The following is a 19573-nucleotide window of genomic DNA, read 5'->3' as shown; positions in this document are numbered from 1 at the left end:
TTGCATGACAGCGTGAGTAAGAAGATGAATAGGGCTCGGTCTAATCTGGAGCATCCGTTTCCTATCAAGGGCTGTCGATCGCCGCCTGAAAAAAAAAATGCAAAAATCAGACGCCTGATAAATAGCAATTTCCATATTTATTTTTTTACTATGTAGCGTTGCCCGTGCGTTGCTACGGGACAACTAAACTTTTATACTAAAAACACACGGATCGCACGATAAGATAACAATATTGTAAGACATTAAACTGACATTTAATCCAAAAAACAAAGTTTATAAAATTAATAGTGACTAAGAGCACGGCACCGCAGGCTCATAAACTCTACTATATAGATATTTCCATGATACGGCTAAAATAATATTTTATATCGGCAAGAAGTCTCCGATATTACAAACTAAATGAAGCAATCAAATATGTCAGACAAACATTGCTCAATCCACGTATCTTGAACCTGTTTGACCAATGAAAATGCACAAAATGACTATTATATTAAACTAAATTCATGTCCATCATCTATTCAAAGTGCACAAAATGACTATTATATAAAACTAAATTCTCATGATATACAACTACACAAATAAAATATATGTAAAATCTCGTGCCATCACAAATAATTAACATTAAAACACATAATTCAAACTAGTTTATTTGAAATAAAGAAAACCAGTACAATGCTATTGACTTCACCAAGACAGAGGAAAAGTAAGCGACAATTCATTGTTTTTTGTTTGTGAAACTAATATAACGTGGAAGATAATCTCGTACACCTTCAAGTATGTTGGCCTGGTTTTGGTTCCCGTGTATGTGAGCAGTTGTAGCAAGATGTGCTTCCTCACTTCATATGCATCCTACCAGATTTTTGTACACATATACAGTTAAAATGTAAGTAGGTGATAAAAAAGAAAATTATGTACAAAGAAGAATACTCACAGTGGTGTTTCTGGTCTTTTGCCATTACACCCACACATGGCAAGTAGAACATTATAACCAGATGACTTCCTGAGGAAGCATTAAATTGTTGCTATTGTATATATATATAGTAAAATATAAAAGGAGGAGGTTCCATTGCAAAAGTAGTTACCAGGTCAAATTGGCTAGCATCTGCAACTCTATGGTCAAAGTGGATTAAATCATCTTTCCACTAAGGGCATGATACTTCCATGACTTTACTTAGGACAGTAGAAACCCGTTGAATTATGGCTGTACATTTTCTTAGTGATTGAATCTTGAATTCATCAGGTAAAGGATAAGGGTCTAATATGTAGGGAGTTCTGCTAGAAATGTGTATAGTAAAAGGATGATTTATTTTGTTTACCTCCATTAGCAGTGTTTGTCTTGTCACCCAATGCTGCAGGAGAGCCACTATTTTCCATTGAATTAACCCACAATGGCCTGCAGTGTACCTTTTGGAGTATTTAGTTATCCAGGAGTCATACGGTAACCATTAGTTAGTTGAAAAGTATGAATATGAAAGATAACATATATATTTTTAATATTACAAAAAAGTTAAACACAATTTAACCACTGGTCTCATATGAAGCACAACAAGAATCAGCACCTATTAATTTGAAATTTATTTCTTTTCCTTCCAGAATGATTAAGAATTCCTTCTTGTAGGAAAAAATGGTGCAAGATTAGAGCTCCTACATTGATCTGCGCCTATGCAGAGTCGTTGGCTACTGCATTGGTGTCTGCAGCTTATCCATAGGAAGTGTCAGTTGCAGCTGACAGACCAGTGCAGACTAGTACATCTATTAATTTGTGGTTTTGTATCTAGAGATGATCGTTTAATCGTTTCAAAGACTAGAGCTGTCATCCCAAGTCCAAACTTCACACCAAGACTACTACTTTCAGTATATTAAAAACAATGGTACAACTCCACATCAGGGGCTTAGAAAAAAACATTCTCATAAGATTCATACCCCATACTGTACATCTAAAAGTTAGCACAACAGTCATAGGTGGAACAAGAGATATGCATATATATATCTGATGTCTTACACCCAAAGTAACTATAGAAAAAGAAAATTGATATGTGTAGTATCTGAACAAACCTGGGAAATAGCTAGCTTATACTAACGGCTGCTCACCTCCTGAATTGGCCTATAAAAAAATTGGCATCAATAAGCATATGACTACATGTGACATTTTTGGTTTAATACAAAGTCTCAAGACAAAGAAAAAATTAAATGGCCACCTGGATGCCCTATTCTTACCTCAGCCCTGGCCTTCTTCCCTAGCATAAACAACAAAACAAGCAATAAAACAGAGTTCAAAATATTTATCTGACCGGAAATCAAGCTGAGTTAGATGTAGTCATATATATATATATATATTAATGATAAAAACAATGAATTCTCTTAGTTTGTAATCTTTTGAACATTGTAGATGGAGGACAGACAGCTTAGACGAAAAAAGTACTCATCAGTGTTACTGCATATGTAGGCAAGTGAACAAATTGGTGCTGACACAATACACTCAGGCAACAATGGTGCAGAGTCCTCAGGTACTAAACGACCACCATCAAAGAAGCATAGGGTATATACTGAAATTGATTATTTTGTTATGATTATGAGTCAGAACTTTAGAGAACTTTCTTCGGCTATAAAAAAAGCTTGTTAACAACCTGATCTTCCTGTTCGAAGGGGTTGTACGAAGAGCTGAAGAGCATTCTAGACAAGTTGCATAAAAAGATACATAGTGCATAAAAAGACTGAAGTCAGTTGCACGGTCAGTTTCCCTCGCTAAATAGTACTATTGCCAATTGCTAACATTGGGGAAAATTACCCGAAACTGTTTTTTCGCGTTATTTAGTAGCAACAAATCGAATCTAAAAATAGGCTCAGTTGTACCAATGGCATCTGTCGACAGAAGATCATCAGTAGTCCACCGAGGGGTATCCCACGATGGTAGATTTGTCGGTGGGGGTGCGCGTAATCAGGAATCAGATGATGACACAAGACGCAGAGACAGCGATTTAGATAAGTTCGGACCGTCTGATAGACGTAATACTCTACGTCCTGTGTCTTTGGTGTATTGTATTGAGATATAGTAGATAGATCTAGATGGATCGTGTCCGCTAGGGGACCCCTGCCTCTCCTTATATAGTCTGGAGGAGCAGGCTTACAAGGTACGTATCCTATTTGGTACTATACAATGTCTTGCGATGCACGCCGAGCAGCACCGCGCATGCCTTGATCTTGTGGGCTGGGCCGTCCCTAAGGGCGCAGTCCATGTGGTCTGTCGTGGGTATCCGGGAGCCATACCCCCACAGCTAGTCCCCGAGCCTGACAGTAGGTGACGTAGTCACGTGGTGCTAGGGTCAGAAAGTAGAAGACCATCCGAGTAGGCAGCCAGTCCCCGGGCGTAACCTCGAGATAAGAATAAGCACATTTACCGCAAGGTGAAGTGTGCCCACTTAGTCCCCGAGCCTGTTGGAAGATGAAGAATGAATCTTGTAGCAGGGCCAAAGAAAAAGAAGTCTGAAAGCTTGCCGACGTCGTCTGACATGTGCGTATCAAGACCCTAGACGTGCTGCCCAAGATCAGCACCCCTATCCGAACAGCATGGAGCAGCTTGATAGCACACCGACGAGACGTAGCAAGATTCGAGCACCGAGGAATCCCCGGCGTAGCCAGCGATGTTCGACCACCAAGGAAGTTCCTGGAGTCACTGACGATGACCGAGCACCGAGGAGCTAGGAGTCCCCGGCGTCGCTGGCGATGACCGAGCATCGAGGAGTCCCCGGTGTTGCTGGCGATAACCGAGCACCGAGGAGCGAGGAGTCCTCGGCGTAGGCGGCGATGTCCGAGCACCGAGGAGTGGGGAGTCCCCGGCGTTGCTGGCGATGACCGAGCACCGAGGAGTCCTTAGCGTTGGCAGTGATGTTCGAGCACCGAGGAGCGAGGAGTCCCCGACGTCGCTGGCGATGACCGAGCGACGAGGAGCGAGGAGTCCTCGGCGTCGTTGGCGATGTCTAAGCACCGAGGAGCGAGGAGTCCCTAGCGTCGCTGACGATGACCGAGCACCGAGGAGCGAGGAGTCCCCGGTGTCGCCGGCGATGATCGAGCACCGAGAAGCGAGGAGTCCCCGACGTCGCTGACGATGACCGAGCACTGAGGAGCGAGGAGTTCCCAGTGTCGCTGGCGATGATCGAGCACTGAGGAGTGAGGAGTCCCCGGCGTCACTGGCGATGACCGAGCAACGAGGAGCGAGGAGTCCCCGGTGTCGCTGGCGATGACTGAGCACCGAGGAGCGAGGAGTCCCCGGCATCGCTGGCGATGACGGAGCACCAAATAGCGAGGAGTCCCTGGTGTCGCTGGCGATGACCGAGCACCGAGGAGTCCCCGGCGTCGCTGGCGATGACCGAGCACCGAGGAGCGAGGAGTCCCCGACGTCGCTGGCGATGACCGAGCACCGAGGAGCAAGGAGTCCCTAGCGTCACTGGTGATGACCGAGTACCGAGGAGCGAGGAGTCCTTGGCGTCGCTGGCGATGACCGACCATCGAGGAGCGAGGAGTCCCCGGCGTCGCTGGCGATGACCGAGCACCAAGGAGCGAGGAGTCCCCGGCGTCGCTGGTGATGACCGAGCATCAAGGAGCGAGGAGTCCTCGGCGTCGCTGGCGATGTCCAAGCATCGAGGAGCGGGGAGTCCCCGGTGTCGCTGGCGATGACCGAGCACCGAGGAGTGAGGAGTCCTCGGCGTCGCTGGCGATGACCGAGCACCGAGGAGCGAGAAGTCTGAAAGCTCTAGTTTGGTTTTGGTTAATTGATGAAACCCTAAGTGCTAACCTAGTTTATCAAAGTGATCATGAGATAGGTAGCACTATTCTAAGTAATGAAGCAATGACGAAGATCATGACAATGGTGATGGCATGGTTATGATCAAAGGCTTGAACTTGTAAAAGAAGAAAGAGAAAAACAAAAGACTCAAGGCAAAGGTATAAAATGTAGGAGCCATTTTATTTTAGTGATCAAGACACTTTAGTGAGTGTGATCATATTTAGGATAAATAACCATACTATTAAGAGGAGTGAAACTCGTATCGAAATACGGTTATCAAAGTGCCACTAGATGCTCTAACTCATTGCATAGCCATTTAGGATCTAGTGGACTGGTAACACCCTTAAAAATGCTTTGTGAAAATATGCTAACACATGTGCACAAGGTGATACACTTGGTGGTTGGAACATTTGAGCAAGGGTGAAGGAGATAGAGATGAAAAAGGGTCAGTCTCGCTGTTTTACAACTGACCTGACGCTGGTCTCAGGGGGACCGGCGCGTCTGGTCAAGCGTGGCAGTGATGACCTGGCGTCAGTCATGCGACCGAACGCTGGGCCTCTGATTGACCGGACGCTAGAAGGCAGCGTCTGGTCAGAGCTGACGTAGCTGCACAGAAGTCAGGGTAACTAACCGGACGCTGGTTGTGTCCGGTCGAAGAAATGCATCTCTGGGAGCTTACTGGAAACGACCGGACACTGTGGTCTAGCGTTCGGTCACTTTCTAACTGACGCGTCCGATCATGTATGACCGTTGAGATCAGACGACTCCTGTTGAAAGCAGGATGACACATGGCTGGCATTGAGCGATCGGATGCTGGGTCCAGTGTCCGATCAATATGACCGAAGCGTCCGGTCACCCCGATCAGTGCCCAGTGAAGGGGTACAATGGCTCTATTTTGTGGGGGCTTCTATTTAAGCCCCATGGCCGATTCAAGCTCATTCTCTTGCACATTTTCATTGACATAGCAACCTTGTGAGCTTAGCCAAAGCCCTCACACTCATCTCCATCATTGATCCATCATCTTTATGAGATTGGGAGGGAATCCTAGTGCATTGCTTGAGTGATTGCATCTAGAGGCACTTAGTATTCGTGGTGCTCTACGGATGTCGCTTGTTACTCTTGGTGGTTGCCACCACCTAGACGGCTTGGTGCAGCGGTGGAGGATCGGCATGAGTTGGTGATTGTTCGTGTCCGTCTCCGGTGATTGTGAGGGGAGTTGTACCTTCCCTGACTTAGTGCCGAAAGGTAACTCTAGTAAATTGCTCGTGTCATTGAGTTACCTCACTTGTGGGTTGGTTCTTGTGGTGTCTAATCATGTGGACGAGGTTTGTGCAACACCTCTTAGCCGCCGAACCACCAAGTGTTGGTCGACACAACGGGGACGTAGCATGTTGGCAAGCACGTGAACCTCGAGAGAAAATTGGTTGTCTCTTGCCATTTGGCATTCTCTCAGTGATTGATTTTATCTTCATCTTGTGATTGGTTCATCCCTCTACACGGCGGTATAATCACCCTACTCACTCTTTTATATTCTTGCAAACTAGTTGTGGCAAGCTTTTTAGTGTAATTAGAATTGAGAGCTTGATTTGTTATTTAAGTTCATCTAGTGGAGCTCTTTAGTGTAGCAAGTTTGAGAGCTCTTAGTGAGTAGTATCATAGCAAGTTGTGTGTCTAGTAATTATTGCAACTAGAATTGTTGGATAGGTGGCTTGCAAACCTCGTAGAGCTAGAGCAAGTTTGCATTACGCTATTTGTCTTACTAATCAAATTGCTCTAGTTGATTTGTAGAATTTTAAATAGGCTATTCACCCCCTAGCCATATTAGGACCTTTTAGAGTCCTCGACGTTAATGGCGATGTCCGAGCACCGAGGAGCGAGGAGTCCCCGGCGTCGCTGGCGATGACCGAGCACCGAAGAGCGAGGAGTCCTTGGCGTCGATGGCGATGTCCAAGCACCGAGGAGCGAGGAGTCCCCGGTGTCGCTGGCGATGGCCGAGCACCGAGGAGCGAGGAGTCCCTGGCGTCGCTGGCGATGATCGAGCACCGAGGAGCGAGGAGTCCTCGGCATATACGGCGATGTCCGAGCACCGAGGAGCGAGGAGTCCCCAGCGTCGCTGGTGATGACTGAGCACCAAGGAGTCCCCGGCGTAGGCAGCAATGTTCGAGCACCAAGGAGTCCCTGGTGTAGCTGGCGACGTTCGTGCGGTGAAGTGTGCCCACTTAGTCCTCAAGCACGAAGAATCCGAGCACTGAGGAGTCACCGGCGTAGCTGGCGATGAAGCACGAGCGGCGAACAGTCTGGTCAGCTAGTCGACGGCGAAGTGAGCATTGAGTAGAAGCGATCGGCGAATAGTCCGATCAACTGGTCGGCAATGGAGTCCATGAACCAAGCGGTCTGACTAGTTGATCGGTGGAGAAGTCCGAGCACCAGGTGATCCGATCATCTGGACAATGATCCTGCAATACAAACATGTAGAACGGGTAGTACATGATATAAAAATAAATGAACTCTAGAGAAAAATCAGCAATGGTGATGAAACGGTGTATGCAGTTCAGCGATCAGTTGGCGTGAAAATATATTTATATTTAATATAAACCGCCCGTCCAATTAGTGTGTAGCTGAGTCTCCAATCCTAGCTAGCCCATAGTCCATAACATCGAGCGCGGAGCCCGTGCACGTGTAGGAGGAACAGGCGTCACTAAGGAACCACTGCCGACCACCCATAACGCAGAGCGCAGAGCCCGTAGCACGTGTAGGGAGGAGCCAGAGATAGGGCCGTCTCTAGAGGCGTCCGAGCATCAACATGACTGTTCGGGGGTTCGGAAAATCGTTTGGAGAGAAAATATGGAGAAAACAATTCGGAAAAACATTATGATGGTATACGGAGATTAGAGAATATTTAGAAGAATATTAAAGTGTGACTTAGCTTTAGACAGAATGTCTGGTCGGCGGCGTATGGTGTTATCTGGTTGGCGTTGACGGCGAGCACCTGGCAGGCGGTGAGTTGTTGGTGAAGACGACCTCAGAGGTGGTTCCGTGATCGGATCTGCTATCGTAGGGGCTGATGTAGCCAGCGATGAATCATCGTCGTGGACCGGCATGGATCTCCATGAGATTGATGACGAGAACGTGCTTTTGATTTGAGGTCCATCTGGCTCACCATGGGATCAAGCGCACACCCCTACCTGGCGCGCCAACTGTCGACAGAAGATCGTCGACAGTCCACCGAGAGGTATCCCGCGATGGTAGATTTGTCGGTGGGGGTGCGCGTAATCAGGAACCGGATGGTGACACAAGGCGCAGAGACAACGATTTAGATAGGTTCGGGCCGTCTGATTGACGTAATACCCTACGTCCTATGTCTTTGGTGTATTGTATTGAGATGTAGTAGATAGATATAGATGGATCGTGTCCATTAGGGGACCCCTGCCTCTCCTTATATAGTCTAGAGGAGCAGGGTTACAAGATAAGTATCCTATTTGGTACTATACAATGTCTTGCGGTGCACGCCGAGCAGCGCCGCGTATGCCTTGATCTTATGGGCTGGGCCATCCCTGAGGACGCAGCCCATGTGGTCTGCCGTGGGTATCCGGGGGCCATACCCCCACAGCATCATTGATCAGTCTAGGACGTTCAAGAAAAGGCAGTGTTTGCTCATGAGTTGTGGATTCCCACAGGCACAAAACATCTATACGTGTTCACTTACAGCTGATCCAACTTATACTGACCTGATAAATGACGACACTATAGACTATTTTGTAGGTCTTTCATTTTGATTTTTGTGACATGTCTTCTCGTGGTAAAAGCTTCACTGCAGTTAAGCTTTGAAGTTACAAGGTACCTTCGTTAGATTTTTCAATACTACTATCTGAGTGATTTAACGATTGGTACATCATCTTCTATGTTTTCAAGAATAATGTCTCACAACCTTTTCATAGGTCTCTTTTTAGAAGTGTATTGGTAATCATAGCTGCCTACCTTACAAAGGTCAGGCCCTATCTGGAACACATGAAGTTTTCAGAGTTTGACTCCTGCTAGATTTGAAATGTATCCTAAGTGTTGCTGGAGGAAACATTTTGGTGAGCATGTTAGGAGCACAAGCAACACACCTCAGTGGACTTGGCGTTGAGAAGATCCTCGCTGTAGGCGGCCTGTCGGGCGGATGCTGTGGCCTTGGGCCCCGGGGCAGCCTTCTGGGTCAGGGAGGGCGCCAAAGAGGAGGTCGGGGGAGGCACCACGGGCTGGAAGAGGAGGAGGAGGAGGCGGCGGAGTCGCCGGAGGTTGTGCCCTGGGCGCTGGTGTCGGGGATGCGCCCAAGGTCGTGGCGAGCGGCCTTCTGGGTCGGGGAGGGTGCCGGAGAGGAGGCCGGGTGAGCGTCGCGGGAGGAGATGTCGACAGAGGGGATGGCTAGGTTGCGTTCGCAGCGTCAATGTTTGCCACAGCCCCTGCGGCAGCGGTTCGGCGATCTAGGGCTGGGGCAGTCGTGGCGCGTCGGGGTCTTTGGCGGCTTCCAACTTGACGAGGTGCCAGTGCAGGTGGCGGAGTGGTCTCTGGTGCAGAGCAGGGAGGGAGAGGAGGCGTCGGCGTGGGTGAGCACGGTGATGGAGCAGCGACGCGAGGGCAAGGAGAGAGAGAGAGAGGAGGCATCGGCGTGCGCGAGCGTGAAGATGGGGATGGGCTGGATAGGGCGGTGATTGCGGCGTTTTAGTGACCTACGCACAGACGGGAGGTGGGTATCGCAGGGGAGGCGGAGCGAAGACGGCCCCAAAAACAAGTCGCATGAAAAAATAGCCTTACTTTTATTCTTTTGTTCTTTTTAGTTGTAGGAGATGTAGACCGATGCCGATGGCATGGAAGGGGTCTCTATTTTCTAAAGTTGTGTTTGTGCTGATGGCAAAGGTACAATTGCTATTTCCACCTTCAAGGCTTCAACCAACAACCAACCAACCGCTATATATGAGCCGTCAATGGCAGATAAGAGAAACAAAAATACGATTTGATAAGGACCCGTTCGTTTATCGGGGAACGGAGGCCTGGAACAGTTTCGGATGGAATGGCAAGTTTATTTATAGTAGTAAAGATCAGATGGATTATTTCTGACCCTCAGTCCGCACCAAACGAACGAGGCCTAAGGGAAACAAGATTCAGTGGTAACTCATATAGGGGCACATAAGAGGTGGCTATAGAATTAATGGAATTTCCTCGACAGTGTTAGAATGGCTATATATACTGTCCATAATTAAAGCCAGAACTAGCAACAGCTATTTAAAAAAACCTAGCTGAACACATGAACTCGTCGCCGTGAGCGTCTAAGTTTCACCTCCCGTCTAGGAAGGCGTTGCACCTGCAGATCGGGCACGTCGAGTGGCCCTGCAGCCACTGATCGATGCAGTGGCGGTGGAACACGTGCAGGCACAGTGGCAGCCGCTTCGCCGTCTCCTCCTTGTCCACGTTGGCCAAGCAGATGGCGCAGTACTTGGACGACCCGCCGTCGCTCTGCCGCTCGCACGGCGGCCGCGGGACGTCGTCGGCAAGCGCTTTGCCGCGCGCGGCCGGTGGCTCCCGGGGAAGCGCGGCCATGCGACTACCACGGTCTCCGTGCCTTTGGGCCAAAGGCACACGCTGGTGCTCGTACGGGTACGGCGACGGCGACAGCGGCAGGACGTCGTCATCGGCGCGGACACCTGCTCCGCCGCGCGCGGCCGGTGCCTCACGAGGAAGCGCGCCTATGCCGCCAGCAGCACGGTCTCCGTCCACTTGCGCCACGGATGATGACGACGACCGCTGCGGCAGCAGCAGCAGCGAGGGTCCGCCGCGGCGCGGAAGGAGCATGAAGCGCGGCCACGGGACGAGGTCGGCGCAGACGCGCGGGTAGTAGGCGACGCTGATGGTGACCCAGAAGAAGAGGACGACGGCCATCGCGAAGGTGGCACCGTAGAGCCGCGCCGCCGCGATCCGGACGATGGCGTAGACGAGTGCGCTCGGGAGGCCTATGCAGGCCGCGGTGGCGATGGCCAGCGCCCACACGCGGGTCACGCAGTCCGCCATGGGACGCCGGCCAGCCAGCCTCCTCTGCTCTTGGAGACTCGGAGTTGGGGAGTTCCGGGGGAAATGGATGGCGAAGCCGCCGCCAAAGGGGAGGGAGACCGAGTGATACAGTACTTGTGTGTCACCGGTCACGAACGATCGAGCTACAGTGGTTCTTTGAATCCTTTCCCCACCCTCGTCTGCGTGTGGGGCCCACAGCAGATGCAGCCTGGTCGTTTAGCAGATAAGTCAGCGCGACTGAAAGTACTATTATTTAAAAAAAAACTGAAAAATACTGGCCTCCGTTCACACAGTTTTGCTTTCCCCGTCAGCAGGTGCGTGCGTTGCATTCTTTTATTTTCCAAATCCCAAATCTGGGTTCAGTTACTTCAGTATCTCTCTCTCAAATACGAGGAATGGGCTGACGACAGCGCCCCCTCTGGTGAGGATTTTTTTTCCTTTGCTCAAAAGAATGGGTTTAGCTTTTATTAGCGAAACCACTACGTACATTAAAGATTGGCAAGGTGACACCTTCCTCCCTAAGCTACCTTCCCATTGCAAACTAGCTACGCCTAGCTAGGCAGCTAGGCTAAGACATATATTATGGTAGTGTAGTGTACAGTAAACATGTAATTAAGGAGGAGCTAGTCTACCTAGCTCGGCTCCATGGAGTTATCTCTCGATCGGTGATAGCACCATTTGTAGCCTAAGGAAAGTTGGAACTGCTGCGTCCATGTATTATTGTTGGCGATAGTTGGCAAAGGAAATTTGTGTGGCAGATTTGATTTTATTTGGTCTTTTTGGACTTTGTGGTAGCTTGTGGCGAGGGTGACACTTGATGGGCTCCATCGCATGTTGGTTTGTCATAGTTTCTATTGTATGGTATAAACGTATATATAGTAATGTAATTGTATTTAGTATTTGTACAGTTTTTAAGTCCGGTTTATAAACTTGATCAGTTTTTTTCTTCGTATTAGAATCATGCCCGTGCGTTGCACGGCAGCACAAATTTTCGCCCATGGTTAAAGCGACAGATTTGATCATTTTTAGAAATTGATAAAAGTTAATAAGCGATTTTGCATTAGGAATCCTATAAACTATTTTCGAATCCATTTAGGTCTAATAACAAATAGTAACAGACGAGACGAATCCAGTAGCAAAATAGCACAGAGCATGTTTACTTCTATGTTAAAATGGAGATTTCTACGAACAATGAGTTGAAATGGATATATTGCATTTTGATGTATTAGTAGAAAGTTGCTTGTATTTGCTTTGCTCCATGTCTTTAAAAACCTAGGTGACATGAAGGAAAAACTAAGTGTACCATGTACCTATAGTATCAGGAACTCACTGTATGCTCATGCGTTGCGACGGAACCACGATTTTTTTTTGTCACACCTACGGCCAATATCAACTTAATTTGCCAGTTTTATATCCTATCTCGCATCTGCACATAACCGAACTTGGATTATTCGTATCCGTACGCATATTAAAAATCCACAAAATTCGGATTCACATAGGAGAGGAGCGGGATATTTTCTCACATACAGATTGGAATTAATTAATGAACATCATCATCTTTTAGGGGAAAAAGTCTACTTTTGCTCCCTCATCTTTTGCGCTAGTTCACTTTTGCTCCCTCATCTCTAAAACCAGGCACAAGACCTCCCTCATCTCTCCAAACCACGCACCTGACCTCCCTCGGTGGTTTGGCCTCCGGTATTCGCTGAGTCAGCACTAAATCAAGTAGAAGTGCCCGTGCCCAAGATCTGATCGACTCTGTTCGTTCAAAAAAAATCCCCCAAACTGACGAACCCTAGCTCCGGCATTCGAGTTGCGAGAGGCGGCGGGGCAGTGGGCGTTGGGCGCAGCAAGCGGTGTCGCTGGGCCTGGGCGGGCGCCGGGCGCAGCGCGCATGCAGGAGCGGTGCTACTGGGCCTCGGCGAGCGCATCACTCCAACTCGCGAGCACGGTGCCGCTGACCACGGTGAGCGCTAAGCCGCAAATGGATCCTGTATTTTTGAGTTGTTTTTCTTGGTGATTGTGTAATTTAACAAGTAATGGGTACATCAGTAGTCCTATTTTAAGCACTTGTAGTCCTATTTTAAGTACTAATGTTCTTACCGCACCTATTTTATTAGTACTGAACCTCGTAGCCTGTATCTTCTGCATGTAGGTGTCACGTGATTAGGCATGGATGGTTGCGACTTCCTCCCTGTTCGGTTTCATTTTAATGGGGAGTTCTTGAGGAATAGCAATGGAGTGTTTTATGTTGGAGGTACTCAAGCTATGTCTTACATCGACCGAGACAAGTTGTCGCTGCCTGAAGTTGTTGGCCATCTCCGTGACCATTGCAATGTCAAAGAAGGCACAATTTTGCATTGGCTATTTCCAGGGAGAGACATGAGCATAGGCCTGAGAGCTTTAGTTGATGACAAAGTGTGCCAGATCATGTCTGACTGCATTGTTGAAGGTGATGTTGCAGATGTGTATGCTGAAAATCATGAGTATGATGCAGCTATTGAAGCAAGTGTCTATGAGGAAGAGATGGAAGAAAATTCCAAGGATAATGAGATAGAAGATGAAGATCTGCAACCTTTGACTATTTGGAAAGGTGAAAGCAAAGAAATAGACAAGCAAGTTGACCTTGTCAGTCAATTTTACTGTACTCCAAATAACATGCCAGGAGACACAAATGGAGATGAGATGTCTAACACTGACGGTGAGTACATGCCTGGAGACTCATGTAGTTCTGGTGATGATGAAGAAGCAACCCAAATTCATAAGAAATTTAAGGATTTCAAGAAGAAGATAAAGAAGGGTGAGGCAGCAAGCTTAGATGATGTGATATATGAAGGTGTTGATTCTAGGCCTCAAAATGAACAAGAGGATGAGGATGATGGCAACAACACTCCATATTTAGATAGTAGTGATGCAGAATCTATTGATGAGTTAGGAGGTACAGGGCAAGGTAGCCTATATCCAAGATTTAACAAGAAGAAGCCTGTTGTCAAGTTTAAGTTGGGAATGAAATTTAGTTCCAAGAAGCAATTCAAGAAGGCTGCACTTAAGCATGGCTTGGATGAGAGAAAGGTTATTCGGTTTATTAAGAATGACCCAAAGAGGGTGAGGGCAATATGTGACTGGGAAGGTTGTCCATGGGTATGTCTGTTGTCAAATACTTCTAGGTCTGATAGTTGGCAAATATCTACATTTACAAATAATCACATGTGTCCACCTAGAAGAGATAATAAACTAGTGACCTCAGCTGTAATTGCTAGGAAATATGAAAAGTTTATTTTTGCCAACCCATGCTGGAAAATACCTCACATGCAGCAGACAGTTCAAGAAGAAATGTTTGCAACCGTTTCTAAGTCGAAGCTAAAGAGAGCAAAATCACTAGTGATGCAGAAAGCTTTGGATGCAACTAAAAAGCAGTACTCTAGGCTGTATGACTACCAAATGGAGCTTCTCAGAAGCAACCCAGGAAGCAACGTTATTGTGAACAAGGAAGATAATGTAGAGCCTCCTATTTTTAGAAGAATGTACATATGTCTGCATGCTTGCAAAGAAGGGTTCAAAGCTGGCTGTAGGAAAGTTGTTGGGTTAGATGGATGCTTTTTCAAAGGAGCAACTAACGGTGAACTTCTTTGTGCTATTGGGAGGGATGCCAACAACCAGATGTACCCTATTGCCTGGGCAGTTGTGGACAAGGAGAACAACGACAATTGGGATTGGTTCTGTGATATGCTCTTTAGGGATGTTGGTGTGCAGGGAGGACATGGATGAGTTTTCATCTCAGACCAGCAAAAGGTATGCTGCTGTAAAACATTTGTTATGTTAAAATTTGTAACTATGAAGGCAGATGATTTATAATATTTCCAACTTGTTCAGGGAATTCTTAATACTGTCAGCAAATGGGCACCTGAAGCTGAACACAGGAACTGTGCTAGGCACATTTATGCAAACTGGAAGAAGGAGTTTACGAAGAAGGACTACCAGAAAAAATTTTGGAGGTGTGCCAAAGCACCTTGTTTGATGCTTTTCAACTTGGCAAGAGCAAAGCTAGCACAACACACTAGAGCAGGTGCACAAGCTATAATGAACACACATCCTCAGCATTGGAGCCGAGCTTGGTTCAGGTTGGGTTCTAATTGTGACTCCGTAGATAATAATATTTGTGAGTCATTCAACAAATGGATCATCGAGGCTAGGTTCTTTCCTATAATCACCATGCTTGAAACTATTAGAAGGAAAGTAATGGTTAGGATCCAAGAACAAAGAACTAAATCACAGAAGTGGACAATGGTTATCTGCCCAAACATCAATAAAAAATTTAATGTCTACATTTCTATGTCTGCACACTGCCATGCCATCTGCAATGGGAACGACAAATTTGAAGTTCAGCATTTTGACAATAGATTCACAGTTGATTTGGTGTCAAAGAAATGTTCCTGTAGGTATTGGCAATTGTCTGGACTTCCTTGTTGCCATGCCATTTCATGTATATTATTCAAGACCAACTGCCTAGATGAATATGTGGCTGACTGCTACTCTGTACACCACTTCAACCAAACATATAGTCATTGCTTAAACCCAGTTGAGGGTATGAATAGCTGGCCTGCATCTGATAGGGAACCCCTTAGAGCTCCTGGTTATGTGAAAATGCCTGGCAGGCCAAAGACTGAGAGGAGAAGGGAACCAACAGAAGTGAGAAAGGCCACTAAAATGTCAAAAACTGGAACAATTATCAGATGCAGCAAATGCCGCTTGCCTGGACACAATAAGTCAACATGTACGAACATAAGTGGAGCAGGACCTTCACATGCAGGAGGTTCTCAGAGAGCAGGAGGTAGCTCTCAGTCAGTTCCAGTATCACAGCCAACAGGATATAAGTCAGTTCCAGTATCACAGCCAACAGGATCTCAGTCAGCTGTAGGAGGTAACCCAAATGCTATGGTTGTGCTTTCCAATACACAAAAGAGCACGGCAAGTGGTACAAAAAGGACTGCCACATCTGATGTATCTAGTGCACAGAGCATGAAAAAGGTATGTTTACCAACATCTCCAAGTTTTATGTTATGCAAGTTGTATTTAAAATTAATTCTAGCTTCTTCTGATTGTTGTAGGCAAAGGCAACAAACTCACAAAACGTCATCAAATCAAGTGCACGTGCAAGGGTTTCAACCATTCCTTCTGGGTCAGCTACAATTAACCTGCAAGCTAGAGTGCCCACTTCCAATGTTAACTGCAGTGTTAATGTACAGCTAACTGGTGGGACTGCATCTGCTCATGTGTCTGCTCAAGAGCCAGCAAAGAAGAAGCCTATTCCAAACAAATATGGAACTAATCCACTCCAGATTCTTCCTCCATAGAAATCTGATAAGTTGTGATGTGTTTGTGTGTCTGGTTGTATGCCAAACTTGAATAAATATGCCATTTATGATGTATGACAATTATGTATGCTACCTGATAAGACTGTTGTTATCTATTTCCTCTTATGTACGCAGTAAACTAGAACTGCCATGTATGACAATTTGTCTTAAGTTATGTGAACCATCTGGGCATGTTCTCTTGCTTACCTGTAGTGATATATGTCCAGTGAGTCCAGTGAACCTGCAAGCCTATTCCATGTATGCAGATGAGTCCAGTGAGGTGAAGAAGTGATATATGCACCACGAACCCAGCAGCAACCAGGGCATGTTCTCTTCTGCAGAACATGTGCCACAATCTTTCTTAGTTGGTAGCTGGTGAGTTCTGAAAGGTGCAATACCCATCTGGGCGGAGACGCGTGACAATGTCATAATCAGGGCCTGGATTCAGCTTACCTGCACTACTCTAGGCGGAGAAGGGCAAGTTAGGTTGCTCGTGATACTCTGCTGTCGTCGACGTTTCGTTACTGGTTCCGACTGACAAGGATGTTTCGTTACTAGTGAAAATCTGTATAATCTGATAAATAAGTTTGTTTGGTTGTCTCCTTCATTCTGATGGTCATATTGTCCTGATGAATATGCTAAAAATTAGTTTCACTAGTCATTTTGGCTAGTAGATGCAATATCATGTGCTGGACCATAGGTCATTCTCTAGCAAAGAGCTCCATAGTCATATGCATTGATAACTGAGGAACAAGTCACTGGAACCATTTTACAATGGAAAATTAAACATAAACAGTTGTCATTTATACATTTGCATGACAACCAACACAAGGAGAATGGCCGAATTGAAACCTAACAACACTAGTACAGCAACGCCAACACACATCATCCAATTCCAATGTTTTTGCTTCTTCGTGCCTCCCTTCTTGGCCGAAGCCACAGTCCTCCGAGGATCATACACCCCAACAGGTTCTTTCTTCATCAGTGGTAGCGCCTATTCATACACCTCAGCTTCCACACAATCTGTCGTCTCCAGTGGACGGTAATGGCACATCTCGGATTCTTGAAGCATCCCATAATGAACAAGAAAGTTGGCATATTCTTCTTCGAACATGTAGAAATCACAGCGAGGAAACTAAAAAAAAGGAAAATCAGTTTGCACTGTACAAACCCTAGCTTTCAATTAACACCACAAAATTTCAAAAATCTAACCTGTCTATACTTCCTCGGGCATTTGAAGAACCTTTCCATTGAGTGCTCATCTGTATTCGACATCAGCTCCAAAATCCGCCCCTTCCCGCAGTATGGGCACCAGATTAGCGGCAGCCCGCTCCCTCCTAGCGGCGGCGCTTCTGTGGACGGAGGCTGCGGCAGGAGGACGCGAGATGTGCCAGGGGCCATGGAGGATTTCAGGCTAGCAATGACGACGAACCTAATGGCGGCGTGGCAAGACGGTGGCGGCGGCGCGCATGGACTCGGGGAAAAAGAGGAGCGTGACCAGCGGGCGCTCGCGTCTTCTATTTTTAGCTTGACTCAGCGAATACCGGAGGCCAAACCACCGAGGGAGGTCAGGTGCGTGGTTTGGAGAGATGAGGGAGGTCTTGTGCCTGGTTTTAGAGATGAGGGAGCAAAAGTGAACTAGCGCAAAAGATGAGGGAGCAAAAGTAGACTTTTTCCTCTTTTAGGCCATAGATGCGTGATGGCCTGATGGGCCTAGTAGCTTAATTAGGTACTACCAATGACCAATGCATGCTCTGACGCGTACTTGCCCGCCCGACCGATCTGTTATGCATGGCTTCCGGTCTGTTATGAATGGCTTCGCATGCGGCCAATCGGTGCAACGTGTCGGAGGCGTGGTATTTTTTTTCGTTTGGAGCGCGGGTCTACGCCTGGCTGATCTTTCCTTTTTTTTTCCGATTTGATTTCTTTTTTTCCGTTTATAGCGCGGGCGCGACGGGGTGACGGAGCGAAGCTATGTGTGACGGGGAGAGCCTATTCAGCAGGACTGAAAAATAAACCAAAATACTGTTCCAGCTGATTGTCGTGAGAGAAAAATACTGTTTTCACTGAAATTACGGTTCACATAAACAGTGATTCGTGAGGGGGCTGGCCAGCCAGCCAGCCGAACAGCGTATTTTGTTACGCAGGAGCACGTGCTGCGCACGGGCCACGGGGTGTTGTGTCCGACACAGTGATAGGCAGCGGGAACAAAGCTATTAATTATGCACATGACGATGACAATAGTTATTTTTTAGTTTCATGTAATAGATAATAGATTAGTATACAATGGTTCCAGATCTAAAAAAACATCACCGCGGTCGCAGTCGAACACGAGGAATATATACGCGGCAACCGCGGTCTCCATGTCCTTCTCCATCGTCGTCATCTCCGGCACGCAGCGATCGATCGAACTAGAATCGCATCGTCATGGGGCTTGGCTTCTTGGCTTGTGTGTTTTCGGGGGAAACAAGGCCAGTAGATTCAACCAGAGGAGAAGCATAAATAGTGGGACGTTGCTCAAAAGAGGACGTTGCGTTGGTACAGCCAGCCAGGGACACTCCAGTACTTTAAACCCTCGAAACCTTTGAAAGAGATGCATGCTTACGCAAGCAACACCGTACCATGCAAGAAGCTAATTATTATCCACACATAGACGGGTAGACGGTAGACGGCTCCACTTCCCGAAGCTTTAGAAATTTGGCTTATGTTGTTTCTGTTTCTTAACTGAAAAGTGTTGTTGAAGTAGTGTTGAAGAGCAGAGCGCAAAATTATAGATTGGTAAATGTGCATTATTCAGCACATTTGAAACCTTTGAAAGAGATGTTTACGCAAGCAACACCGTACCAAGAAGCTAATTATCTACACATATACGGGTAGACGGTAGACGGCTCTAATAAGGCGACCAGACATTGGCACAGAGCTGCTGCGCTGTGGTGATTTTTTTTTTAATTTTAACATTTTTTTAAACTAATTTTAAATCTAACACTGCCTGTTTTTTTAAAAAACTAACATTTTTTGCCGCGCCTATTATCCTGGCGCGGTCAAATGCCTGTGCCGCGCCATGCAGGGTGGCGCGGCAGCGGGCTAACATGGCGACGACCGGAATCGCGATCGTTGACGTGGCAGGGCTCTATCGCGTCATCGATTTTGACGCGGCACTGCCGCGTCACGGAGCATGGCGCGGCTGGGCCAAATAAATATCGCGAGCGAGCCCGCCCGCTGTCGCGCATCGCCCGCCGCCAGCCGCACGCGCCCGGGCCCGCCCACGCCGTGCCCGCCCGCGCTCGCGCCGGCCGCGCCACGAACGCCGCCGCGTCAAAGCCGCCCGCTCCTAAGGTACCTCCCTCTCGATTTTATGTTATTTTGATTATTATTGTTTTAGGATAAT

General features: G+C 47.1%; 2 protein-coding genes across 2 annotated transcripts; one reads left to right on the top strand and one right to left on the bottom strand.

Moving 5' to 3' along the window:
* Positions 1 to 10099: 10099 nt before the first annotated feature.
* Positions 10100 to 10831, bottom strand: LOC136468810 (uncharacterized). Its single transcript, XM_066467238.1, has one exon. The coding sequence runs from the start codon at positions 10829 to 10831 to the stop codon at positions 10100 to 10102; it is 732 nt and encodes a 243-aa protein (XP_066323335.1).
* Positions 10832 to 12405: 1574 nt separating this feature from the next.
* On the top strand, positions 12406 to 15733 carry LOC136471485 (uncharacterized). The gene is made up of 3 exons (XM_066469215.1): positions 12406 to 12797; positions 12987 to 14623; positions 14705 to 15733. The coding sequence occupies exon 2, from the start codon at positions 13004 to 13006 to the stop codon at positions 14597 to 14599; it is 1596 nt and encodes a 531-aa protein (XP_066325312.1). The 5' UTR covers positions 12406 to 12797; positions 12987 to 13003; the 3' UTR covers positions 14600 to 14623; positions 14705 to 15733.
* The last annotated feature ends 3840 nt before the right edge of the window (positions 15734 to 19573 follow it).

Source organism: Miscanthus floridulus, chromosome 8, assembly GCF_019320115.1.
Source record: "Miscanthus floridulus cultivar M001 chromosome 8, ASM1932011v1, whole genome shotgun sequence".
Classification (NCBI taxonomy): domain Eukaryota; kingdom Viridiplantae; phylum Streptophyta; class Magnoliopsida; order Poales; family Poaceae; genus Miscanthus; species Miscanthus floridulus.
The sequence above is the reverse complement of the archived record's forward strand: the minus strand, read 5'-3'. Positions and strand labels throughout refer to the sequence as shown.